Source organism: Sciurus vulgaris (assembly GCF_902686455.1).
Source record: "Sciurus vulgaris genome assembly, chromosome: 2".
Lineage (NCBI taxonomy): Eukaryota > Metazoa > Chordata > Mammalia > Rodentia > Sciuridae > Sciurus > Sciurus vulgaris.
Window position 1 is genome coordinate 147,895,888 of NC_136462.1, and position 27,055 is coordinate 147,922,942.

Consider the following 27,055-nt stretch of genomic DNA (forward strand, 5'->3'; position numbering starts at 1 on the left):
CGCGGAGCAGCCTGGACGTGGCCCCAGTCCAAGTGACTGCCCGATCCCAGTCCTCGGTGCCCTCCGGGGCAGCCCCCGGGGCCCGGGTCATGTGATCCCGGGAGGGCCTCGCCGAGCGCGCGCCGAGCCTGGCCCTCGGTCGGGCCTGAGCCGGGTCGGGGGCCGTCGGCCCGCGGCGCCCCGCCCTGGCTTGCGCGGGCGTGCCAGGCGGGCGGGCGGCCCGGATCAGCTGGAATCGAAGCCGCCGCGCCCCGCCCCGCCCCGCCACGCCGCACCCCTGCCGAGCCGCAGCGCACCTCCTCCTTTGTCACAATGTTTTTCAATCCGGTGAAGCAAACTGTCCAATTAGAGCCGGGGCCTCCGGCTTCCATCTTTGCCGACGTTTAATTAACATGCTGCTCTTGGCAGCTGCTGACAAGTTCCAGAAACAGGTTGTAAAGGGTTTTTGTCTTTACCCAGCATGGAAAATGAGGGGTGTTACATCGCGGGAACATGAATAGGTTGCGTTTCAGCTCCCTCCTGCTCCTCCCCCTGCTCTAAGAGGAACGAGGCCTCTGCGTGCGTGCGTGCGTGTGTGTGTGTGTGTGTGTGTGTGTGTGTGTGTGTTGCGAGGGGGGCGGGGAGGGCGGAGTTGGAGGCAGGCGAGACCGTCCCCTCCATCTTTCTCACCCCTTCTTCCCAGGAGCCTTTGCTCTCTGCATTCTGCCTCTTCTCCAGCCAGCGCACTTGAGCTTCACCTCTCTGCTAGCCATCCCCAACCTCACCATATTGATTCCCTTTACCATCTTTCTGATAAACTCCTATTCAGCCTCCAGAACCCTGCTCAGGTGGCTCCTCTTGGGGAAGCCACTGTTCAGAGTGGACACTCTGTCAGGTCTGTCCCCCACTAGACCATGACCCTACTGAGGACAGGAACCGTGGTGTTAATCTGCACTGGATGCTGGTGGGCCTGAAACCTTCCTTACTGTACAGGACTGGCTTGGCAGAGAGGAAGGAGGGAAGGGCTAGGGAAGGGGAGATGTCCCCAAAGAGCCCTCCCTCCCTACTCCCGGATCCTGCTGGAGTGCCCAGAGCAGGACCATGGAAGGCATAGCAGGGCTGAGGTCTTTCTCAGTAGCTGAGACGAGGGAAGCAGAGCCCTTGAGGAAAGACTCCATCCCAGAGCTGAGGTCTGTGTGTTTTTTTCAGCTGGATTCTTGGTAGTATGGGTGGACTGGTGGATGAGGGCCAGGTTGGGCAGGAGGCCTGTTCTCTGGGGTCCATTGCTCCCTCACACTGGCTCCACTGGAGTATCCACACATATTCTACAAAGGACATCAACAATATTTATTCGTGGAGGCTACCACCTACATGGCACAGAAATGCAAGGGACCAAGGGAGCCTGGAGGTACTGGTTGAGGGGCAGATAAGGGGTGGAAGAGCCCTATCTGGCGGCTAAATGCCCTTCTGTGAGGGCTCAGGTCCACTTTGGGCCTGCTTTTCTCAGGAAATGGCCACCAAGACCCCAGGCAGGGGCAGACCTTCTTCTGCTAGACCTTGGCTTGAAAGCCCACTTGGTCTGCAGCTCCTCCTTCTCCTTTCTCAGGCACGGCCCCTGGGATGAAGGGAGGTGTGGGAGGAGAGGTCTTGGGGCCAGGGCAGCATGCAGGATGCTGCTGGCTTGCTCTTGAATCCCCAGCTAGGTCAGCACCAGCTCCTTCCAGAGTCCCCCTGACAGTCTGTGGAGCCTGCAGGGAGAGAGCCAAGAACAACTGGTCATGGTCCCTGCCAGTTCTGCTGTAGCCTCTTGGCACATTTTCTTTTCTGTACATGATAGACACAAGAAGCAATGGGTCACAGCTTCACTTTTCTTGTTTCTAAGGTAGATTTCTTGGTTTTATTTTGGTTTTAGACAGGGTTTTGCTGTGTTGCCCAGGTTGACCTCAAACTTGTGGACTCAAGAGATCCTCCTGCCTCAGCCTCAAGAGTAGCCACACTCTGCTGCAAGGTGAACTTGTGCCTAGAACCATGGCATCCTCTCCTTCCATGTCACTCAGCCTTTTTCTCCAGACCTGGTTATTTCTAAGCTCTGGTCTCCAAGGAGGTCAAATACCTATAAGAATAATAACAATGACCAGGAAAAATCCCAGTTCCTCTACCGGCCAGCCATGTGGCCTTGAAGATCCTGAACCTTTCTGAGTCTCCTTTTCTATTAAAAAGAAGAAAGTAATTAGCCTGCCTCATGGCATTCTCTAGATGGTTAGATGGGTGAGCCCTGGGTCAGGGCTGCTATATCTCACAGAGGAGATAAGGAAACATCAATAGATGAAAAGAAGAAAGGAGCGAGGAAGAATCTTGCCTGGAGTTGACCAACTGAATAGAACCAGACCTGTCAGCTCCATTTTTTTTTTTTTTTTTTAAATTTTGGAACAGGGTCTCATTAAGTTTCTGAGGCTGGCCTCCACCTTGTGATCCTCCTGCCTCATCCTCCTGAGTCACTGGGATTACAGGTATGCACAACACCCCTACCCAGCTTCACCTTCACTTATATGGAGGAGGAAATTGAGGCTTGGTTAAAGTGATGTGGTGGGCTGGAGTTGTGCCTGGCATGTATGAGGCCCTGGGTTCGATACTCAGCACCACATATAAATAAGTAAGATAAAAATCCATTGACAACTAAAAAAAAAAAATTAAAAACCAAAAATATTGTTTAAAAAAAGTGATATGTTTAGAAAGTGCAGTCACAAAATGAGATGTGCCCCAGGGTTTCTTCCATGTATTCTCCCAATGCAGCCTGCCCACCCCACCTCAGGTAGGAGGGGTGAAAGTTCACATCCTTCCTCCCTCCCTCTCTCTTCCACTGTGGATTGAACTCAGGGGTACTCTACCACTGAGCTACATCCCTGCCCTTTTTATTTTTAAATTTTGAGCCCCCCTGCAAAAAGCTAGTCCAGCATCTTCTATGACAAGCAGAATTCATGCTCACCTGCTTCTCCCCTGTCTTGGGAACTTAGGGTACCAAGGATGCTGAAGGTACCAAGGGTGTCATGGGTACCGAGTGTGCCAAGGGTACAGAGGGTGATGAAGGTACTGAGGGTGACGAGGGCACTGAGGGTGCTGGGGGCTTGAGGGTTGGGTCCTCAGGGACATAGACAGTGCTCTTCTCTTCATGCATCTGTGGAGAAAAGAGACAACTCAGTGGGACCCCTCGCAGGGCACGTGTCCCTGATACAGCTTAACAGACTGGATGAGCCAGGAGCGCAAATGGTGGGTGGCGAGCGCCACCTTGTGATAATTATGAAAATTGCACACCGCTTTGTAACCTGTCCCTACTTCAAGTTAAGCTCCGTGGAGACAAGGTCCATGCACCACAAAAACAATGGCGAGGCCCTCAAGTGAAACACACAGCGATGTAAGAGATGTAGTGGACTGCAGTGGACACTGCAGTCATTACCCATCCTGGAGGGATTCTGAGAGGTTGTGCTGAATTCATTTTTGAAAGATGAGGAGTCAGGCAGCTTCCAACAGGGCCAAAGAGGGAATGGCAAAGGCACAAAGGAGAGGGAGGGGGGTCTGGGAGTTGTAGCTGGGGTGGGGCAGATCCTTGTCCTCCAAAAGACCACCTCTCTGTGGTCTCACCCCCATCCTCTGGGAAGCCACTTCCCCTCCCAGGTAAACCACCCAGGGACCTGAGGGATTGTCTGGTGGCTTTTGCTTCTATTAGTATGAGATTTTATTACTCCCAACCAAGGATTGTTGGATCGAAGGTATATAACTGAGAGAAGTTGTGAATTTGGGATAAATCCTAAAGATTAAAACAATATGTATGGAATTTGGATACCATTTCTGGTTTATTTTGTTTGCATGCAACCTTGTGGTTTCTAAGTGTGGCATCTTGAATAGCTTTTGTTCTGACTTTAAAGACAGAATGAAAATATCTGTGCTGAGAAAAAGGAAAGTGTAGGAAAAAATGTAATTCAACAGAACTCTTATGCTGGAGAGGTAAAGGGACAAAGCAGAATATAAAATTGAATCCCAGCGGTTTGGGAAGCTGAGGCAGAAGGATTGTGAGTTCAAAGCCGGCCTCAGCAAAAGTGAGGCACTAAGCAACTCAGTGAGACCCTGTCTCTAAATAAAATACAAAATAGGGCTGGGGATGTGGCTCAGTGGTGGAGTGCCCCTGAGTTCAATCCCCGGTAAAACTGAGTGGATAATATGATCTTAAGAAAAATTACACAGAGAGGGCTGGGGTTGTGGCTCAGTGGCACTGTGCTTGCCTAGCATGCATGAGGCCCTGGGTTCAATCCTCAGCACCACATAAAAATAAAATAAAGGTATTGTGTCCACCCAAAACTAAAAAGAACAAAATATTAAAAAAAGAAAGAAAAATTACACAGAGAGAAAAAGAGAATAAAAGGAAAAAATATATACCAAAAAAAATGCCTACTGAGGCTTTACTACTGAGCCACATCCCCAGCCCTCTTTATTTTTTATTTTATTAGCCCTCTTTATTTTTTATTTTATTTGAGGCTGGCCTCAAACTTGCAGTCCTCCTTCCTCAGTCTCCCAAGTTGCTGGGATTACAGGTGTAATCCCACCTGGTTCCACACCTGGCTCCAGATTTTTTTTAAGTGGGTTTCCTAGTTATTTTATAATTAAAAAAACAAATTTAAGAGTTAATTCAAAAGACTTATTAGTTATATATACAAAATTATATGAATTGTTTAAATTATATAAATTATATATGGATTATAGTGGATATTAGTTAAAATTACCCTGAAAACTTCTAGTAAGGTTTTAAAAACACAGAACCAAATGAAAGGCAGTGATGTCCCTTCTTCCAGGGTGCAGAGACACAGGCTGGTCCTCACCCTTGTCATAGGGACATGCAGGAGACAAGAGGGGTCCTCTGTCATCCTCCACCATTTAAAGCGGTTGAGCCTCGGCAATAACAATTGGAGGGGAGAGAGCCCTACTTGAAGCCACAAAAAGCCCACATTATGGCATGTTTTTAAAGAAACTGAATTTCTTTAAACTATGTTTCACAATTTACAGCTTTAAAACAATGTATTGACATGCTTCTGCGTGCTGAAAGTATTGGAATGTTGCAGAATTGAGTTTCTGTACCAGTGTCACTTGCGGGCTTATTCACATGCAGTCCTGGTCTTGCTGAATTAGACTCTCTGGGCAGGTGCATTTTTACCTGAGGAAACTGCAGTTTTACAAGGTCTCCAGATGGTTCTAATAGAGAATGAAATTAGGCACTGCACTTTGATTCTTAATCCAGGCCGGACATTAGAATCACCCAGCAAGCTTTAAAAACATTCTAATGTCCAGGCCCTATCCCAGACCAATTAAACCTAAGTCTCTGGGCTAAGGCCAGACACTGGAATGCTTTGAAAAACCACTAGTCTAATGCAGTGGTTCTCAGCTGTGGGTCCCCCTCCCCAAGTGCCGAGGATGGAACCCAAAGTCTTGTACATGCTAGGCAAGGGCTCTGCTGCTGAGCTTACATCTCCAGCCCTGAGATGTGATTTTCCAGTCAGAATCACCTGGGGGGCTTGTTAAAGCAGAGTTCTGCTTTTAGATTCAGGAGGTCTGGGTGGGATGTGAGAATTTGCATTTCTAACAAGTTCCTGGTACTGGCTACAGATGGGGGTAGGGGCAGACCTCAGAAGTCACTGCCAGAATACGGCTACCTGGGGATAGTCCAGCCACAGGTCTGACTATAGGTGCTTCTGTGACCCTTCAGGGAGTGCAGAAAGAGAAGAACACATATACATGACCCCTCCAAAGCCTGGGGTTCAGAAGGGAGGGGAAAGAAGAGTCTTCAACCCACAAGAGAGGTGGTCTCCCAGATAGAGAAGCAGGATGACACAGATGTGTGCCCCGCCCAGAGGATGCAGGGCGGCAGTTGGTACAGCTGCCCAGCACCCTGCAGGGGGACAAGTCTATAGGACTCACCTCCCAGTAGATGGCATCCTCAAAGCAGCTGTCATCAGCAGCTTGTCCCCAGAATGGTAATCTCAAAATGAGCCCTAAAGAAAGTTGGAGGTCAAAGGGGGTCAAGAAACACTTTCCACCCACCCCAGCCCTTGCCCTCAGCTGGGACCCACAGCCAGCAGGGCATAGATGAGGGATTCCTAGGAGCTCCCAGCTCACCTCTGTGACATGCTCTTGGGTGCCCCACTCAGGGAGTCCCATGGGGACCCCACCTTCTCTGGCTCAGCTGCTTTCACTTACCCACGATGATGCCGCCCCCAAAGGCCATGGCCAGGGTCAGCAGGAGGCCATATGCCTGGAACTCGCCCTGTGTTTTTGTGGGCCAGTTCTTGAAACCTTGAAAGTCAAAGGAATGGACTACCCTGGGGTGGAGAGAGAGGGCAGGTCAGGGTCCCACAGAGAGGCCAATTAACCACTTGCTGCCACCCCTCAACTTGCATGGATACCAAGTCTTGACAAACCCTGTGCCTCAGCCTTCCCATCTACAAAATGGGGGCACTGTACAAACCAGTCATCTCTGAGACTTTTTTTTTTTTTTTTTTTTTTTGTACTGGGGATTGGACCCAGGGGTACTTAACCACAGAACCACATCCCCAGCCCTTTTTTGTATTTTATTTAGAGACAGGGTATCACTGACTTGCTCAGGGCCTCACTAAGTTGCTGAGGCTGACTTTGAACTCTCAATCTTCCTGCCTCAGCCTCCTGAGGCACTGGGATTACAGGTGTGTGCCACTGCACCTGGCCTCTCTGGGACTCTTATGGAGGGAATGTGGTTGGGGAGAGACTTACAGCACAACCGTGCACAGTAGGGAAGGAAGGGGAAAGACACAGGATTAGATCCCAGAAGGCCAGCAGGGAGGAGGGATGAAGAAGGAAGGAGGAAGCCCCACCTCCCGGCACCTCCACGGCATTTACCCTGAATCTCCATATATATCAGGCTTGGCATAGACTGCTGTCACAGCACCCACGATGCCACCTATGATGCCAGGGATGCCGTGCAGGTTGTGAATGCCACAGGTGTCCTGGATCCGCAGCCGGGACTCCAGGAATGGCTGAGAGGGGAGGTGGGTGGAACTCAGCAAGGAAGCTGCAGCAGGGGCGTGGGAAGGCCAGGATTCTGGTGGCCCTCAAATACACAGGGATTCTCCAACCCTCGTCCCCTCCCTGGATCTCCCCCTACTGACAGGAAAACAGACCCAGCATTTTTCAGCCCCAGCCCCTGCCTGGGGCCCTCACCATTATGTACACGAAACCCAGGGTGGAGAAGGTGCCGCAGATGAAACCGACGATGAGGGAGCCATAGGGCATGAGCATCATCTCCGCTGCGGTGCCCACGCCCACCCCTCCCGCGAGCGTGGCGTTCTGGATGTGCACCTGGGCAGGGCGGGCAGAGCAGAGAGAAGCTCAGTCCTTTCCCTGGAGCATTGATGTGCGTTTCCACATTGGGTGAGGGTAACACCCAGTCAGGGATGGCCCAGAGTCTACCTCAGCAAGTTCGGGCTCAGAACAGCAGCCTTTTCTGTGCTCTGCAAGCATGCCACCCACCCAACCCAGCAGGCTTGGGCGTCCTCTGTCCTGTTTGCTGCTGGACATGCCAGTGAACGCATCAGGTGCCTGTGGGACCTACATGTCCCCACCCCACCAGCTGATGCTGAGGATGTGGCACTGCCAGCTGTGGGGACTGGTTCATTCCATCTCCACAGCAAGCCTGGGAGACGGGTATGCAGGTGAAGAAGCTGAGGTGCAGGCAGGTTGAGTGACTTATGAAAGAGCACAGAGCCACAAGAGGCAGAAAGATGAGCCTATTTCTTTAGTCTATTCTCCATCCCTCCCTGTGCATAGCTTTGAGTGCAGACAAATGTGTTCCCTGTGGTGCCCAAGGGCCACCTCTGTGTCCAGTGCATCTAGGGACTGTGGCAGGGACCTTATAACAGGTCCTCCTGACAGTACCTCAACAGACATGTCAAGAAGTGCAGAACAGGCCTCAGGTTGGGGCTCAGTGGTAGAGCGCTTGCCTAGCACGTGTGAGGCACTGGGTTAGATCCTCAGCACCACACAAAAATAAATTTAAAAAATTTAAAAGAAGTGCAGAATGAAACCGGGCACAGTGGCACACACCTGTATCCCCAGCACCTCAGGAAGCTGAGGCAGGAGGATTGTGAGTTCAAAGCCAGCTTTGGCAACTTAGCGAGTCCCTGAGCAACTCAATGAGACCCTGTTTCTAAATCAAATACAAAATAGGGCTGTGGATGTGGCCCAGTGGTTGAGTGCCTCTGAGTTCAAAACCAAAGGGGGGGGGGAAGAAAGAAAGAAAGAAAGAAAGAAAGAAAGAAAGAAAGAAAGAAAGAAAGAAAGAAAGAAAGAAAGAAAGAAAGAAAGAAAGAAAGAAAGAGCAAGCACAGAACGTGTTGGGGAATTCTCCACTTACGTTTTTATAGAAAAATCAGTCAACACTCATGAGGTTTGTCCCTCCCTCTCCAAAATAGCGGTCCCAGTGGTGTGATATGAGGGCTGTGGCTGTGACTCAGTGCTAGAGCACTTGCCTAGCATGTGCAAGGCCTTGGGTTCCATCCCCAGCACCACAAAATCAAAACAAAACAAAAAAACAACAAAAACCAATGATGTATGCTGGGTACAGCATCACACACCTGTAATCCCAGCTACTCAGGAGGCTGAGGCAGGAGGATCGCAAGTTTGAGGCCAGCCTGAGCAACTTAACAAGATCCTGTCTCAAAATAAAACAAAAACAAACAAACAAAAAAAAAAAAAAAAAAGAGAGAGAGAGAGAGAGAGGGCTGGGGATGTAGCTCAGTGGTAGAGCACACGTGGGCTCAATCCCCAGTACCACAACAAAACGAAATAAAACCCAAACAAGTGGTGTGATAGAAAGGACACTGTGCGACACTATATCTGCCCGCTAAACTTCCTCAGTAAAGCAAACGAGGGAATGAATGCTCCTTGAGTGTGCGGGATGGGGCTGAAGAGGCCTGAGGTTTGGTATCTGGAGGAGCAGAAATTTGCCAGCGGGGACTTGGCCCCAGCAACGTGCAGGAAGACCCGATGCAGTGATCAGCCCATGATGGCTGCTGGCACACCAGACGGCAGGGAGGAGAATGAGGAGCAGAAGGAACCAGTTTGTCCTGAGCAGCCCATAAGCAGAACCTCAAGAATCCAATCCTGTCTTTTGCCATAAACCCGCTATGTCCTGACCCTCAGTTTCTTCATCTGTGAAATGGCGTGCTCATCAAGATGCTACTTACCTCTGGAGGTGCTGGCAGGTCATGGTGATCAGTGCCCACTAGGCACAGGCAGGCAGAGCTATCCCTCCCCACCACCGAGGGCCCCGCTGCTCACCATGTCCAGCTTGCCCTTCTTGTCCAGGGCGCTGGACACTGCCACTGAGGCGAGAACACTGGCTGCCAAGGAGCAGTAGGTGTTGAGGGCAGCTCGGTGCTGTGCATCCCCATGGTAGGACACGGCTGAGTTGAAGCTGGGCCAGTATATCCACAGGAAGAGGGTGCCTGGGTGGAGCCAGACAGGGCCAGTGGCCCAAAAGAGTAGGCGTTTGAGCTCCAGCAGAGACCCTGCCCTTCAGTGCTAGAAATGCCAAGTGACCATAAGGCTCAGCTATTCCCCACCTCTATAGCTTTGCTCAAGCCAAGGACTCTTCCTGGAAGGCCCTATCTGCCTTACTCACCTGCCACTCCCACTCAGCCTCCCACACCCACTAGGAAGTCTACCCCAACCTCACTAACTTGGCCAAGTGCCCCCCATCCCATGCCCACAGCTCCATGAGGGAGGATCTTCTCTCCCCCACAGGGAGCTTATGTGGTGGCTCTGCTGTCTCACACTGCACTGTGAGGGGCTCCTGCAGGGCAGGGCTGGATTCTAAGATCCCAGGGTAGGCCTGGTCACATGTGTTCTCTGGAATGAATGTACATAGGAGGTAAGAATGCACACCTTGCCCTAGCCCAGGTATGGAGTGACCAGTTCCTGGTTACCATTACATCTGCCTTGGGGCATTCTAGGGAAAAATAATAGGATGAGTGACCAACTTCTTTCAGCACCACGGGGAAGAGAGACAGACTCCTGGGGTCCTAGAATCATCTGCAGGCAACCTCCCTCTGCCTTTCCCCGGGAGACCACAGTGGGGATCAGGTGCGATCATCACAGCCCTCACCCATCACGGCAGCCCTCACAAACCAAGGCGGCCCTCAGCCATCCCGGCAGCTCTCACCAATCATGGAAAAGAGGTCCGAGAGGTACACAGAACTCTGCTTCTGCTTGCTCTGCTCTAGGTTGCGTCGGTAGAGGATCCAGGTCACCGTGAGCCCAAAGTAGGCACCAAAGGTGTGGATGGTCATGGAGCCCCCCGCATCCTTCACCTGGAGTGCAAGGCACCTGTCAGGGTCTGGCACCTTCTCGTCCTCTCTCCTCAGCAGTCCACCCCCAACACACTTTCAGCTGTCTCTTGACTCCTCAGGCTGCAGGGCAGAGCCTGGGGTCCCCACAGAGCAATCAGCTTGGAAAGGGGCAGCGGAAACCCCTGAACCCCGTAAGCCTGTTGGCAAATGCCAGCAATGTCCTCACCTAACAAAAGGGATTATCGCAAGTGTGGAAACCCACACACGAGAGGGATTCGCTCAGTCACATAGTTGGTAGAAAGAGAGTTAGAATCCAGGGCAACCCACTAGTTTGTCACCTACTGGCTTCCTGGGACTTCTCCCCTTCCCTCTGAGTCTCCAGATTTTGTTTCATTTTACACAACTGCTCTAACACCTCCCCACCCAGATCACCATTACCCACTCCCACATCCTGTCACGGTCCTTGCTCTCCAATCACCAGGCCAACCTCCCATCACCTGCCCCTCAGTCCCCCAAAGTCTGCACAGGCAGAATCATCCCCTCCTTGTCCGTCCCTTCCTGCCCTACACCACTCTGCACTTCTGGCTTGACTTCTTCTCAGGTTCCTCATGTGCAAAGTAGGGGAAATCATAGTGGCTTAGCAGGGCTGTTGCCAGAATTAAACTAGACAACTTGTGAATGACACCTGGCAAGGGTCTGGCACTCCACAGGTGCCCCTGAAGGCCCCTCCCCTCTCTTCAGCCTCCTCTTGCTCCCCACTCAGAACCGGGCTTAAAGGAACAGACCAGATTCACTCCTCCTCTCAAGCTGGTTGGAATGTGTCCCCTAAGTTCATGTGTTGGAAACTTCATCCCCAGTGAAGAGGGGACCTTTAAGAGGTGATTAGGGCTCTGCCCTCAGGAGTGGATTACTGTTGTTATTGAGGTGTGGGCTCCTTAGCTCCAGAGCAGGTTCATTATAAAAGCAAGTTTGTCCTCTCTTTCTCTCTTGTTCTCATCCTTTCTTGCCTTTCTGCCCTCTGCTCTGTAGTTGCTACTGAGAAAAAATCTAAATAAACACTCTAGCTTTGTTTGCTCTTAGTTGATGTAAAAGTCACTAATTTTGGAGGTCACACAGCTGAGGCAACACATTATTAGTCTCCCACTACCATTGCTGTAGATAACACCTCTGGCGTGTGGGTTATGGTGATAACAGTTGCTTAGGTTACATTTCAGGGACTTGAAGGCCACTTTTGCTGAAAATGCTGACTCTTCACTTGGGCCTCAGATGCCCCATGGGTGACTGGAATGGGAGGAGAAGGCATGGCAGCTCTGCCTTCATGTTGTGCCTGTCTCCTCTGCTGCCTTGACCTTTGGGTCAGACTGCTAGGCACAGCATGCAGACGGGGATCATTTGAGTAATGTCATATCCTGAACTACGATACAGAGTTAACTTGATCTAGACTTGCCTAGACTCTCTGCTCCCCTTTCAAGGTCATAGACACCTACCGGCCACCATGACCAGAAACACCAGACCATGAAAGGGGGAAAAGAGGTCGCACCTGAGTTTCTAGAAGATCTCCACCTACTCCCAGAAAAGACATGAATATTCCTCTGCTTTATTAGCCCCCCTCTCTCCTTCCCTCTTCCTCTCCTTCCCTGCCCCTCCCTACCTCATTATTCCTGTCTTATATCTGTAACCCCTGCACCCTCTGAAGCGGAGAAGCCGATTTGTGAACAAAGCTTCCTCTTCTGCATCCTTTGGCCAATGAATAAAGCATTTCTTTCTCCCAACATTCACCTCTTGGTCTTTGGTTTTTCTAAGGCATGAGCCTCCTGACCTGGATTTGGCAATACTCTTACAAAGCAAGAAGGCTCTCACAGGGTACCGGCCCCTCAACCTCAGATTTCCCTGCCTCCAGAATTCTGAGAAATACATTTCTGTTCCTTGTAAATTGCTTAGTCTCTAATATTTTATGATAACAGCATAAAATACTCTAAGACAGATGGAAAACCCAGATAAAGAGGTCAGTGTGTCATCCAAGGTCACACAACTTGTTGCTGACAGGGCTGGGTTTCTTGACTCCCAACTCTGTGGGTACCTTTACTAGCTGTGTGTCCTTGGACAAGCCCCTTAGCCTCTTTGAGACTCAGTGTTCTCACCTGTAAAGTGAGGGTAATAACTATAGTCTTCAAGATGGGGATTTGGGGAGTTAACTCATGTCAAACATTCAGAGCAGAGTCCAGCAAAGGACATTCGCTCCTTACATGTTGGCAATGATTATTGTATTTAAAGTTGTCTCAATGAGACATGCCCTAAAAGAACATCTGCAGCAGATTGGGAAAAGGTTTTTCAGTGTCAAGGAGCTTTCCCTGTCTCTTCATTAAGCCCCCAAATACTACCTTCTCAGTCCTTCAGATCTCAGACATTGGCCCTCAGTCTGTCCCCTAGTCCCATTTATTCTTCTCCTTTACTTCTCTTGAACCATTCGCTTTCTTTTCAGCAGACTAACCCAGTCCCAGTGTCATTATCTTTTTACAAGAGTGACCAGTACAGCCTCTTAACTGAGCTCCCTCCTTCCCCTGTTCTTGTCACCACAGCCAAAGTGACATTTCCATTACATGGGTCTGTCTGCGCCATTCCTCTGCTTAGAACCCTCCATAGCTCCCCCACTACCCTCAGGACTCCTTGGCACAGTCTCCAGAGGTCTTCATGATCCATGCTCCTCCCGCACCCCTGTTGTCCTTCCAAACTTCCCTCTCAGCCAGATTAAGCCACTGGAGTCCCCTCGCTGCCTGCAGACAGGCCTGCAGACTCCAGAGTCCATTCACTGGACAAATACTTGTTGAGCATCTGCTGGCACTGGCTAGGGGCTGGATTAGAGGTGGCCCAGACAGATCAGGTCCCCTTGTCAGATAGGGTGAAGTGCCATGAAGAAAACAGACCAGGCAACATGCGGGACAGTGCCTGGGAGCGGACGAGGGGGAGCCACAGTGTGTAGGGGAGTCTGACAGGACCGCTCTGAAGAGGCCTCTTCAACATGACCTCCTAATGAGAAGGACTAAGGATGCCCTTCTAGGCCAAGGGAACAGCAAGTACAAAGACCTCGGGAGGCACCAAACCTGGTGTGCCTGAGGAGCAGGCAGACGGCCACAGCCAAAGCACAGAAGGTGGGGAGAGAGTGGACCAGAGGCTTGGAGAGAAGGGTTGGGGTCAGAACATATAGGATTTTAGAACAAGTTAGATTTCATCCAAAGTGAAGTTCAAAACCACTATCACTATTAGGGGAATGGTCCTAAATGCATTAACAGGCCATTCTGGCTGCTGGTGAAGATTGGCCTGATGGAGTGAGTGGAGCAGGGACCCTCTTTCACCAAAAGGCACCAAGTAGGTGTCTGAGAGTCAGAGGTCCAAAGTGCCATGGCACTCACCAATCCTAGAGGGCAGCATTCTTTCCATAATCCTTGTGAATGGCAAGTTGTATAGTACTTGATTGTAAGGACATAACCTATGCACATGTATACGGACACTCCCCTGGGATCCTTACAGACAGATTTGTCCCCTCAATACACGGGGTCCTTTTCTTCGCAGAGCAATCGGGGATGTAGTGAGTATGTGCAGAAGTATGAGTAGGAACACCCCATTACTTCCAGATGATGGAAGAGAAAGGAAAGGAAAACCCCAATGTTTGGAAAACACCTGCTGTGCCCAGGTGGCTGGGCTGATGTGCTAGGTAGACTATCATGTCTGCCCAGGACATGCCATTACTCCTACTTTAGAGAAGAGAAAACTGAAGTTCAGGAGGTTAAGTGACTTGCCAAGTTGGTATGTGTCCCCAGCCCTCAATGTCCCATCCACCCCCGTCCCCAGTCTGATCCCTGCTCACCTCTAGCAGGTTGAGGAGAATGAACTCATTCACTGTGAAGAGGGTCACTTGGAAGAAGGTCATGATGAGCAGCTGGACTGGGCTGACTTTACCCAGAACTGCCCCAAAGGCCACACAGACAGAGGCCACGCAGAAGTCAGCATTGATGAGGCTGTGGGGAGACAGGCCAGGAGGGGTGGGGTGACAGCACCAAGCAACTCTCCAAATCCTGTGCCTGAGTTTGGACTTGGGTCATCTGTGGATTTGGGTTTGTGGCTTAACTTGAGCCTCAGTTTCCCCAGTGGTTATAATGGGAATGTAACATTTCAGGCTGCACATGCAAAGTGCCAGAAGCAGAAGTGGCACCCATGAGATGCCACACCTTGCCCTTGTAGCCCAGGCTCTTTGCAAACAGTTTGTGTTCAGGGCACCCAAGTGGTCCGGCTGCTGCTATTGAATGGGGCCCTATTTAGGGTCCTGCTCTGCCTCTATCTTCCACCTATCCTTCCAGAATGTCCTCTCCCTGCCTCCTCTTTCCCTGATTACTCCATCCAACGTGGCCTCTGCTCTAGACCTTCAGCCTCACTCTGTGCATACCTGTCCCATTGACTATCAGGGCCTTGCTGGGGTTTGAGCTACTGGTGCCTTCCCTTCACCTTACCTGCAAGAGAGATCAGTGTCCAGTAGGGTGGGGGAGAGAAAAGAGAGAGAGAGAGACAGACAGACACATACACACACACACTGACTGACCTTCCTTCAGGAAGGAGGGGTCTTGAAGATGCCCAGAGAAAATGGAGGCAAAGAGGCAGGCACACAGGCTCTCTCAAGTCTGGGCCCTCCAAGCCCAGGCAGCCCAGTTGAGGACTGATGGAGAGGTGGACAGCCAGGAGGGCACTGTATGGCCACAGGAGACCCTGATTCCATCCATGCACCCATTTTGCCTGACTTGGGCCTCCTAGTTCCCTGACAGCAGCAAAGATGTTCTGGATTCCAAAGCAGACCCTTGATGTGGCTGGTTCTCAGCACCCTGAGCAACAGGGTCTTGCTAAAACTACCCACTCTGGCGTTGAACTTGTGATCCTCCTGCATCAGCCTCCTGAGTCGCTGAGATTATAAGATGCACCACCTCACTCTTTCCCAAAGGCTCTTGATTCTGCCCTACGTGGCCTAAATTGCTGTATGTTTCACAGGGCACCATGGGAAAGAGTTTGATGAGGGAATCTGACCATTCAGTGAGAGAACTGCTTTGCCCACTGATTTTTGGCAAGTTGGTGTTGGGTAAAATTTAGTTTTATAACCTGTGTTTGGTGTTGTAGGTAGGTGGAGGCTTGGAGGAGGTCACTTCAGAACAGAGACGGCTGTGACCTGGTGGGGAGGGTCAGGTGGTATTCATCAAACAGAAGGGTTATCAGAGAAAGATCATTGAGAAGAATAGAGATTAGGCAAGTTGAGGACAGGGTCACCCAGTCTTGGAGGTTGAAGCAGGAAAGTTTCAAGTCCTAACCCTCTACAAACCCTGCCTGTCTCACAGCTCTTTCTAATGCCTGCTCCCTTGGGGAGGGAGTAAGGGCACTGCAGGCAGAGAAGCCTCAATTTGCTCTTCGTTTTCTTGTTCAACAAGGGACCTTCTAAGGTTGACTTAGGCATCTGGCTCTCCCACCTGGGTGCCATGGGCTGCAGCTCTCTCAGACCCAGGGCTTGATAATTTTGGTGTTCCAGAGTTGAGGGCCTGGGACTCTTATCCCTACAGTCTCTGTCATAGGGGGAGGGACCATCCCTCAGCACCTGATTGCCATTGGAACTCCACCCTGGAGAGTCACTGAAGCACAGTGCATGCATGTGCCTGCAAGCGTGTGTGTGTGTGTGTGGGGGGGGTGCGTGTGTCTGTCTGTTCAGGCCCCACTTGATCTGGAGAAGGAGGCCCTTATAGCCCAAGCCTCCGACCCCACTCTACCCTGTCCTTACCCTGCCCTCAGCACAGGGAGACCCCCAGATCCTGCCCCTCCTTATCTGCAGGGCCCCACACCCACTACCCCGCCCAGTCCGCCCCGCCCCCAACCCCCATACCCTGCCTTACGTGCCACCCCCACCCCCACTCCAGCCCCACATGCCCGCCCCTGGGTCTCACTTTTCAATGCCCAAGAGAATGTAGCCGTCTTCAAAGTGGTGGAACCAGCCCTGCATGAGCAGCGCCCACTGGATGCCGAAGGCCGCCAGCAGAAAGTTGAAGCCTACTGCGCTGAACCCGTAGCGCTGCAGGAAGGTCATGAGGAAACCGAAGCCTATGAAGACCATCGTGTGCACGTCCTGGAAGCCTGCAGGGAGAGCGCAGTGGGGAATCTTTGCTGCCTAGTTAAGGCCCGCCATAGCCTTGAGTCTGGCCCAGGACAATCCTCCATGGATCTCCTTGTTAAAACCTCCAAGCCCCATCCCCTTCACACGAGCATTCGGATCCTGAGCTGGGCATTTTAAGAAGTGGCTCATCTGCTGGCAGAACTGTCACCACCCACAACTTGTCATTTGCGTCTTGGGAAGAGACTGGTCTGTGGGAATCTGAGATGGGACCCTAGCATAGACCACTGGGTTATAAGGTCAAGAGATGCCCTAGAGCTCCCCTTGGGAGATAACAGTTTCCTGGTTCCACCCTCCAACCCCCATGGCTTTGCTGGCCCAGGATGGAGGTGGGCGGCTGGGCATTTGAATTTAGGGCCAGACCATGAGTTATACCCAGGGTCTGAGGTCTGGAGTGCAGACCATCTGGGATCATTATGTCTCACCCTCTCCACCACAAACGTATTTCTTTACTATGGGGAATTAATGCTCATCGAGCCAGATGGTGCCTTGACTGGCCAAGCGCATTATTGCACATAACTGGGCACATTCCCTGTCCCACCACCACCTCCAGCAAGTAAACTTCCCCATATCACTGAGACTTGAATATGGACTGTAGATCCTGCATCTCCTGGGTGAATGATTCTGGGGAATTACTAAACACACTTGGGGTTCAGCACCTTCTGTAACGCTGGTTTCATGGATGCTGCAGGCATTAAATGCACATGTCTATGTAATGTGCAGAGCCATGTCTATTCTGTAATAGGTGATCAACATGGACAGCTATTATTGTTACTCAGGCATGGCCTAGTTCTGAGTTCTGACCCAGTTCCGCCAATTCACAATGTCAGCTTGGAAAGCCACTTCCCCTCTTGGAGCCTCCATGTTCTCAACGATAACACTGAAGAGAAGTTAAAGTGATCTTAACCATCCTCCCAGTCCTGATATTACTTTTAGTCTCCAAGATGACAGAAGGCCAAGAGCTTTGAGAAGCAAAGAAGTATAGCAGTATAAGACACTAAAAGGAACTGCGGGTGTCATAGGACACGGGCTAGATTGAAGAGTTCCCATCAACCAAATCTGGAACAATTCGAGCACCAAAATTATTATGTGCCTTAATGAATTAAAGCTATTTAAGTATAGAAATTCATAAGTCCATACTGATAATAAATGGTAAACAAATAAAAGTGGTGCAAGGGTCTCTTGCTTACAACAGAATGCATGGACTCCACTGTAAAACATCGGGAGAGTGCCAGAGTTGGAAAATCATTTTCACAGTAAAGATTTGATCCGTGGATGCTAAATGTGGGAGAAATTTTGATGAGGAGCAGGACATTTGCCCATTCTTAAAGAGTCTCTCCTATAGACTGCTAATTGGCTTTAAGGGAGGGAGGAAAACAACCACAGTAACTACACAGGTGGAGAAATGAGACTACAGCTTCACTGGGTGATCAAAATTAACATGACCAGTGAAGAACAGATGGACATTGTGTGCCTCCAGATGTGAAACCCTGGAAATACATATTGCCTCATATCACCTGTTTTAGTATCCCAGCTAGGTGGGATTGCACACCCCAATCTCATCAAAAGAAAATATCAGACAAACACAAAATGAAGAACATGTTGTTAAAAGGAGCAAGACTATTCTTGAAAAATATCAGTGTCCACTATCATGTACATTCATAAGAATGGTATCCTAACTAGAACAAGATATATTCCATGTTTGTATAATAATATCAAGATGGATTCTGCTGTCATGTATAACTAAAAAGAACAAATAAATTAAAAAGACAAACTTATGTAAAAAAATCAGTGTCATAAAAGACATAGAAAGGGCCTTTAAAAAGCTTCAGATTAAAAGATGTGTCAAAGCTGGGCAGGGTGGTGCATGCCCATAATCCCAGCAACTTGGGAGGCTGAGGCAGGAGGATTGCAAGTTCAAAGTCAGCCTCAGCAGCTTAGTGAGACTCTAAGCAACTTAGTGAGACCCTATCTCAAAATAAAAATAAATAAAAATAAAAAAGGGGGGACTGGGTTCAGTGATTAAGTGCTCCTGGGTTCAACCTTTGGTACCAAAAAAAAAAAAAAAAAAGACATGCTAACTAAATAACTAACTCTATACACTGGATCCTATATTTGTGTAGAGGGGGTGCAGGGGAGAGCTATAAACATCATTATTGGTCAACCAAGAAAATCAGATATAAACAGTGAATTAAGATAGTGCATCAATATGAATTTGTGAAGATGAGTACTGTGGCTATGGAAAAGAATGCCCACAATTAGCAAATATATAGAGTATTTAAGGGTAGTGGATTATAATGCATGAACTGAGCCTCAAATGGTTTGGGTAGAGGGAAGTATTGTGAGCATGTGTGTGAGTGTGTGTGCATATGTGCTTGTGTGTCTAGGTGAAGAGAAAGAAAAGGAACAAACAGCTGAATCTGAGTTAAAGAATTCATAGTAGGGCTGGGACTGTGGCTCAGTAGTAGAGCATTTGCCTAGCATGTGTGAGGCACTGGGTTTGATCCCCAGCAACACATTAAAAAAAAACCCTAAATAAACAAAATAAAGGTATTGTGTCCATCTTAAAAAAAAGAAAAAACCAACCAACCAACCAAACAACAACAACAACAACAACAAAAAACCATAGTAACTGGATGAGCAGTGCTCACCAGCAACTTGGATCACTGGTATTGAGGCAGGAGGATTGAAAATTCAGGCCAGCCTCAGCACTTAGTGAGACCCCATCCCAAAATAGAAAATAAAAAGGATTTGGGTTGTGGCTCAGTAGAGCACCCATGAGTTTAATCCCCAGTACCAAAAACAAAAAAACATATAGTGTACTATTTCTTTGTACTACTTCTGTTTTAGTAACTTTTGTAAATTTGAAATCATTTCCAGCTAAAAAGTTTAAAAAGTAAAGGGAACTTCAGGAGCCTGCCAGGCCACCTGCCTCTTCCTCCCCACTGTCCCCGTGCCTCCCTCCCTCCTGTGCCCCCTCCATACTGGCTCCCTCTGGTCCTCAGTCCCGCTCCAGGGTCTTCACCTGTGGTGGTCCATTCACCTGGGATTGCTGTTCCCTCAAAATGGCTAACAAACTTCTCTTCCTACAGGTCACAGTAGAATGTCCCCTTGTCAGAGAGGCCTTCCTGATTACCCAGTTTCAAGCAGGTTCTCTTCCTCAAGGCAGCCTCGTTCTTAGCACAGCTTGAAATTATAGGTTGGTTTGTTTTTCTATCCCACTAGACTATGAAACTCCAAGAAGGTGCAGTTGTGCCTATTCGTGGTGGTATTCCCAACACCTGTGAGTGCTCCCAGGGAGACTCTCAATGAGCATCTATGAGTGACTGAATGGCTTTTGTCTCAGAGCACCCAGCTCCCCCGGCAGTGCAGGAGTCAGGAAGCCCCTGGGGAATTAATTTTCCAGTCCAATATCTCCCACCCACAGAGCTGACCTATCCTGGTGGCCATGCAGCCTGGCCAAGGTAGCTGAGGGCAATGCTTGTGCTGCAGCCACCTTGACCTCGTCTGCCCTATCTGTCCTCATCTGTCCCCGCTCCAGGCTTCCCTGAGGCCCACACCATGGATGACCACAGACCCCTTGGCTAGCAGTCACCTAGAGGATGTATAGGGAGCCTGGAAAAATGAAGGGCAGGGGTACAGGCTGATGCAGGGGAGCCGTGGGCCTCCACCCCCTCCCCAGCATGATGCTCAGAACTGCCCTTGAGGTTTGGCTTCTGTGCCAAGTTGACACGAATAAACACACCTTGGCTTAGGTTTCTCAATGTGTGCAGCTGATTTTATGTATTATCGTGTTTCATGGTTTATCACATTTCCAGCTGCCGTGGAGGAGGCTGAGCTAATGTATGTGAGGCACCATAAAAGGTATTATGGTTATTCTGGGAAGAACTGATGGGTGACAGACTGGAAGAGAGCTGTGAAGGAGAGGGAGGTGATGCATTCAAATGACAATTCCAGAAGCAGGGAGGGGAGCTGAATGGCAGGATGGAAGGTGGCAGCATGGCAGGGCTGTTGACAAATACAGGGAGGTAGGAGGGAAGAAGTTCCATGGTGGGAGGGAGGTGCGGGGTCCTGTGTGCTGACCATGGTGAACCTGAGATGACCAACAGGGATGAGGAAGGGGGTAAAGGGGTACCGGGAAGCTAGGGAGAAACAGCGCCTGGCTCTGGGGGGCAGGACTGCAAACAACTGGGAATTGAAACATGGGAATAAAGAGGGAGAGACACAGGTGGAGCAGGGACTGTGCTGTGAATCTAGCAGGCATGATAGGGAGAGGCGCTGGCAGGGAGGAGGAGGGACCCTGGGAAAAGACACCTTCTCAGAAGATGGGGACTTTCAAGGAGAGGGTGCTGACTGCCTGGTGGCATAAAGGAGCCATGTAGGCCCAAGCAGGGCTAAGGGGCATCGAATGGGCACCTGCAGTGCTGGTTTGCCTTCAGCCTCCCCACAGTGGCCCCAGTGCAGGAGCAAATGGTCTTCACCTTCCCAGTCCTTCCTCTCTGCCTGTCTACCTCTCACCAGTTCTCTGTCCCTGTCCCTGCTCCCTAGGGTTCCCTGCCTCTTGATGACCCTCTATGGGGATGTCCCTATTTCTTTCCTCTCCCCAGCACTGATACCAGCTTCCTGTGCCTCAGGCATGTCCCTTTGTCTTTTACTCCCACCCTGGATCTGATATAGCACTGAAATGTACCAGTCATTCATTTCTGTTTTATAAGATTTGGTGCTACCTAAAATGAATTAAGTAGTAATGATGTGTATGATTTCAGCAAAGGACATAACTTCTTTGGTCCAATTTTTCTGTTGGCAAAAATGGGGGATAGTGACAGTGTTCAAATAGCACTTGGCCCAGATGTTCCTAGGTACCCATTTAATGAGAGATCCAATCCAAGGCCTGGCACCAACCTGATTCTTTAGCGATTCCTCAATCATATGAACTGTTATTTTTTCTTTTTCTCTTTCGAGACTGACCAGGTGTTTTGTGTTGGGCTGGCCACTTGCTGAGGGCCAGTGAATGTGGACCATCAGTCCCCCTCCCCCACCTGCCCTGCCAGAAACTGCTTCCTGCACCTGGAGATCTCTGATGGGTGGAGATGGCACTGCTGGCGTCAGCCACAAGAGCTGCCACCAGAGGGCGCACGGTGAGCACACAGAGGTTAACCTTTTTTCTTCAGAGTCCCCCACCAAGCTTGTTCCCCTTGAGTCAACCTCCTGACAGACATTTCCCTCAGCCACTCAAGCTGAGGTCACTGGCCCTCAAGGAAGCTTCAAGATCAGCAGTGGACACTGTACCATTGCCACTGCGAGGGCAGGTCCCCAGCTAGTTCTGTGCCAGTCTCTTGCTGAGGGGCTCATACCTGGGAAACGGTCCTCAGGCCCTCCTGAGCCCTAGTTCAAGCCAGTTGGAGCCAGACTCTGCTGGGAACTGGAGACGCCCAACAGGCTCACTAATTCCCTGTTCAGGAATGAGGCCCATACAGGTGCTGATGGCCTGGAGCCAAGACCTGGGAAGGTTTCACAAGGACCTGCCCTCACCCCATACCCCAGGGATTTACCTAAGCTGCCCAAGCACTGAGGCCTGAGGTTCCAGCTGAGCCAGGAAGACTTGTGCCTTCTAGCTCCTGACCATAACCATCATGACCTGGGGGCCTAAAAAGAGTGGGGCCAGGGGGAAGGGAAGGGTGAGACTAGAGGTGGGAGAGTGGTCCAGGAGTGTGGGCTCAGATTCCAGGGCCACTTGCTGAATGGGTTTTACAAGACACTTCTCTCTGGCTTTAGTAAAGCTCTCTGTTTTCCTCACCTGTAAAACAGAGGTCCCTGTTGGGACCTCATGGTGTAGTCATACCAGTTAAAGGAAAGAATGTATGTGCAGTTGGAAGGACTGCCACTGAAGTACTTTCTGCCCATGCACAGGCAACCTGAGGCCAAGGTTCCCTCCCTACATACCTCTCCTATGTCCTTCTGTTCCGATGGCCAAGTACTCCCCTGCAATGCATAGGGGAAATCCAGGAACTCCTTTCATGACTGGGGCTGTCTCTACCCTTAGCAACCTCCCCCACCCCTTTCACAAACCCTACTCTTGCTTTGGAGCACCCAATTTTGGAGGTCCCCTTGGCTGCCCTGCCTCTAATCTCTTCACCGTCCACTACTTCCCAAGAAACTATCACAGACCTGTCTGCCCAGAGCACTTGGCCCCCCTGAGGGTGTGGAGTTCACCTCTTTGCTTCCAATAAGTCTGGGAGTCTTTTGGGGTCACAGACTCAGGATATTGAACTTGTTTGTTCAGAGTGATTGTAAGCCCTAATTTGCTGGGACAGTCATGATTTATGCCTCGGTCCTGGCATGTCACAACTAGCAACTTCTGCTTTGCTCTCAGAAGTCACTTCAGATGATATAGTATAGAGGTAATCATTTATTGAATGAATAAATGAAGGTAGAGCACAAAAAGTGAGTGGATGGGTGTGGAGGGAAGGGCACAGGAGCTGGGGAGATGTGAGGACTAGGTGAGTTTCTGAAGCTTCACGGTCAGATCTTAAGGCCCTTCGCTTACCTGGACACGTCAAGGACCTACAAATGTCCATGGGAGCCAGGTGCAGTGGCACACACCTATAATCCCAGTGATTACAGGAGGATCACAAGGTCAAATCCAGCCTCAGCAACTTAGCAAGACCCTATCTCAGAATAAATGAAAAAGGGGGAGGGGGCTGGGGATGTAGCTCCATATAGTGCCGAAGTGTGCAATCCCTAGCACCAGAAAAAAAAATGCCGATGGAAAGGAAGTCGTGCCCCTCCCACTTTCCTGGAGGGCTGGTTCTGGGGCAAAGAGGTAAGCAGAGCTGGAGGGACAAGTGAAACAGGCAAAGGAAGCTTCAAGCTTGTCTGCCTCCCTGTTTTCCTGGTCGTTCCCCACCAAGGAGAGGAAAAGTGGGCAATGTGAAGAGTGGATTTGGAGCCTCAGTTCCAAGTCCACACTTGTCAACATATATTTTAAAACACAGCTCTAGCTGGGTGCTGTAATCCCAGTGACTTGGGAGGCCGAGGCAGGAGAATTGCAAGTTCTAGGCCATCCTGGGTAACTGAGTGAGACCTTGTTTCAAAAAAAAAAAAAAAGAAGGACTGGGAGTGTGGAGTGTGGCTTAGAGACAAAGCACCCTGGGTTCAATCCACAGTACCATAAATAAATGAATGAATGAATTGATTAATTAATAAAACATAGTTCTTAATGGAGTCCAGTAGCTGTGGTCTTGTCAGCAGGGGGCACACCCTTTTTTATTCAACTCCTTTCTTCCAGGCACCATGCATCTATGACTGTAGCCCATAATAGTCCTAACTTTTTGGCAGCTACTTAATACAGTTGGCTTCCACTGAGCCTGGAGCCATCCCAAATGTAATCTCTTTTCACTTAGGCTGCCATTCTGAATGTAAGCAGTTGTTTTTTGGACCCATGTGAAACATTATATCTGGAGGTAGAGAATCCCTTCTGTTGCTGAGTGTACAAGCCATGGCGGGAATACTGGTTGATAGAGGTGGTTGTTGGAGATGAGCTTCAGGGTCTCTTCTAAAACTAAGTTCCATGACCACGTGAGCGCCAACAGTTAGAAGGATTGTCATTATCTTCTGGTACATGTAGCAGAAAATCAGAAAGCACTAGGGCATGGAAAGAGTACTGGGCTTGGAGGCTGGAGGCTGGGCTGTCCAGAGTGACCTTGGGCCAGTTCTTCTATCTCCTAGCAGCCTAGGGTCCTAGGATATCTGTTTGCTATTCCAGAGATTGCTCCATTACCAAGTGAGAATTACCTATTTACCTAGCACTGTGCCAGAGCTTTACATGTTGTCTCGCACCAGCCTCATCCCACCCCTATGAGGTAGGTCCTATATTATCATCCCCATTCAATAGAGAAGGAAACAGGTTCATCAAAGTTGTCATTTGTCTAAAACCACACACTTTGGTAGAAGCACAGTGATGATAGAAAGAAGTTCTGTGATTCCAGGGTCATTCTTTTAACCACAGCACAAAGGGGACCGGTAAAAATCAGGGGGTGCTGGTTGGTCTTCTCCAAATTCAAAAAGATGGGTATTATGATCTCTTGTTCCAACACCACTATTGGTCCCACCTGCTGTCCCAGCAAGACTGACAGGCCAACCCTGTGACCCTTGACATTGGACCTACCCCTGTACTTGGAATATAAGGATACAGGTAGACATGGGAGCCACGTCACTCACAGGTTGATGACCCCAATGAGACTCCAGGTTTTTGAGGACAAGGAGCAGGGCTCTCACATAGGGATGCTAGAGGCCTATTATGGCTGGGAGGGTGGCCAAATTAAAAAAAAAAAAAAATTTTTTTTCCAGGTGAGTGTTCCCTACTAGTTTTTGACAGGGAAAAGGGGCGTATACACATCTGAGCATTTCTCCAGGGTGATGCTCAGTGGTCCGCAACTGCTCGGGTGCGGAGCATGCGGTGGGGCCCAGGGTGGGGTGCTGTGAGGCAGCATCTCCCCGTCGGTGTCCTGTCCATACCCGCTGTTCAGAGTGAGCGGCAGGCAGGCTGCGGAGGTGCAGCCAGGCAGGCCCCCAGGCAGGTGGGCACCGCCTGGAGATGCCTCAGGTGGGCCCTGCCGAGGGTGGGACTTACTCGGGTAGCGATAGTAGAATTCGTTCTCAAGGTCGCTGGAGAAGTTCCTGCGCTTCTTCTCCATCCACCACTGGGCATGGGCCTCGGGGTCGTAGCGCACAAACACGCCGAAGAGAACTATCATGGCCACCTGCAGGAGCAGGCAGGTGAGCGGCAGCCGCCAGCGGAGGTTGGTGTTCCGCTCCATGCTGCGGGGCGCGGCCGGCGAGCAGCGGGCGGTTAGCAAGCTCCGGGCTGGCGAGCTTATAGGACTCGGCAGGGGCGGGGCGGCCGCTGGGGGCCACGGAACAGCTGACCCGGAGCCGCCCGCGCGCTGCCCAACCGGCAAGCGGGCCCCCGAGGCTCCCCGCGGTGGGCTGGGGGCAGTGACACGAGCAGGGCCAGAAAGGGCAGCGGGCAGGGATCAGGGCGTCCCAACTTCTGTGGATCCTACCTACACCTGGTAGGAAAATCTTTTTGTTCCAATGAACAGAGAAAGAAGGGGCGGGGGTCTTTGGTCTCCCACCGAGATCAGAATGAAGGAATTCCCACACATGAATCCTCCTCTTTCGCCCTTCTCTTTTAAAATTACAAAATGCACACAGGATACTTGAATGAAAAATGAGGAAAGTCTGAAGAAGTGTCATAGGCCAGAGAAACCTTGGGGGACAGGACAACTCCATGTGATATGACACTGTGGATTGGCTCCTGGAATCGAAAAGGGATGTTAACGGAGAGATGTAAAATCCAAATAAAGTTGGGAATTTATTTCACAATGATGCACCTGCGTTCTTTTCTTAGTTGGGACAAATGAACCTGCGTTATGTAAGATATTAACGACAGGGCAGTGGGTAAAGTGTGTACTAGAACTCTGTATCATCATGCAACTTTTCTGTAAACCTTAAATGAATCCAAAATTTTTTTAAAAAGTGCTAAGAAAAAATATAAAATGATTTAAGAGGGTTTTTTTTTTTTTTTGGCAAGTTCATTGATCTATGATCAGGAATTATTATTGGTTAATATGTATGATCTTCACATGAATTAACCATAAATTTAAGTTAAATCTATGCCTACTCTATTTTGTCAAAATAAATTTTGACCTTTTAACTTTTCTTGTAGAAATTTTGGAAAATGTAGAAAAAAGTACACAAAGAAAAAAGTAAAAAACCACCACCAGAAGCAACGCTGACATTTTGATCTATATTTTTTCTAGAACTTGTTAGAAAGGGATGGGGAAGAATGCATTATTTTATAATAGTGATTTATAGCCTATTTTATTCACTTAATTTTTTTTTCTTTTTGTGGTACCAGGGATTGAACACAAGGGCACTCTACCACTAGGCTACATCCCCAGCCCTTTTTATTTTTTATTTTGAATAGGATTTCACTGAGTTGCCCTAGCTGACCTCCAACTTGTGATCCTCCTGCCTCAGCCTCCCAAGTCACTGGGATTACAGCATACACTGTCATGTCCTGCTTTACTCACTTATTATTTTGTAAACGTCTTTCCATACTGTTTCTCTACAACATTGTTTTAAAAATAACTTTATTTTATTTATTTATTTATTTTTAATGTGGTGGTAAGGATTGAACCCAATGCCTCAACAAGTTAGCAAGCACTCTACCTCTGAACCACAACCCCAGCCCCTACAACATCATATGTATATATAATATATATAATATATATATATTTAGTTGTTGATGGACCTTTATTTTATTTATTTTTATGCAGCGCTGAGAATCAAACCCAGTGCCTCATACACACTAGGCAAGTGCTCTACCATTGAGCTACAACCCAGACATCATTTTTAATTGCAGGATGATACCATGCTTTATTCAGTCAATTCCCTGGGATCAGACAATGAGGTTGTTTTTATTTATTTGATATTTTAAATAATGCTG

At 49.5% G+C, this 27,055-nt stretch overlaps 1 protein-coding gene across 1 annotated transcript; it reads right to left on the minus strand.

Annotated features, from left to right (window-relative positions):
- Window positions 1-437: 437 nt before the first annotated feature.
- RHCG (Rh family C glycoprotein) lies at window positions 438-25,382 on the minus strand. The gene is made up of 11 exons (XM_079128816.1): window positions 25,175-25,382; window positions 16,319-16,505; window positions 14,212-14,362; window positions 10,220-10,367; window positions 9,337-9,503; window positions 7,219-7,356; window positions 6,898-7,034; window positions 6,223-6,344; window positions 5,944-6,017; window positions 2,966-3,154; window positions 438-1,727 (listed from the first exon to the last, which is right to left on the minus strand). Exons 1-10 carry the CDS (start codon window positions 25,359-25,361, stop codon window positions 2,990-2,992), a joined length of 1,476 nt encoding a protein of 491 aa, XP_078984942.1. The 5' UTR covers window positions 25,362-25,382; the 3' UTR covers window positions 438-1,727; window positions 2,966-2,989.
- Between the last annotated feature and the right edge of the window lie 1,673 nt (window positions 25,383-27,055).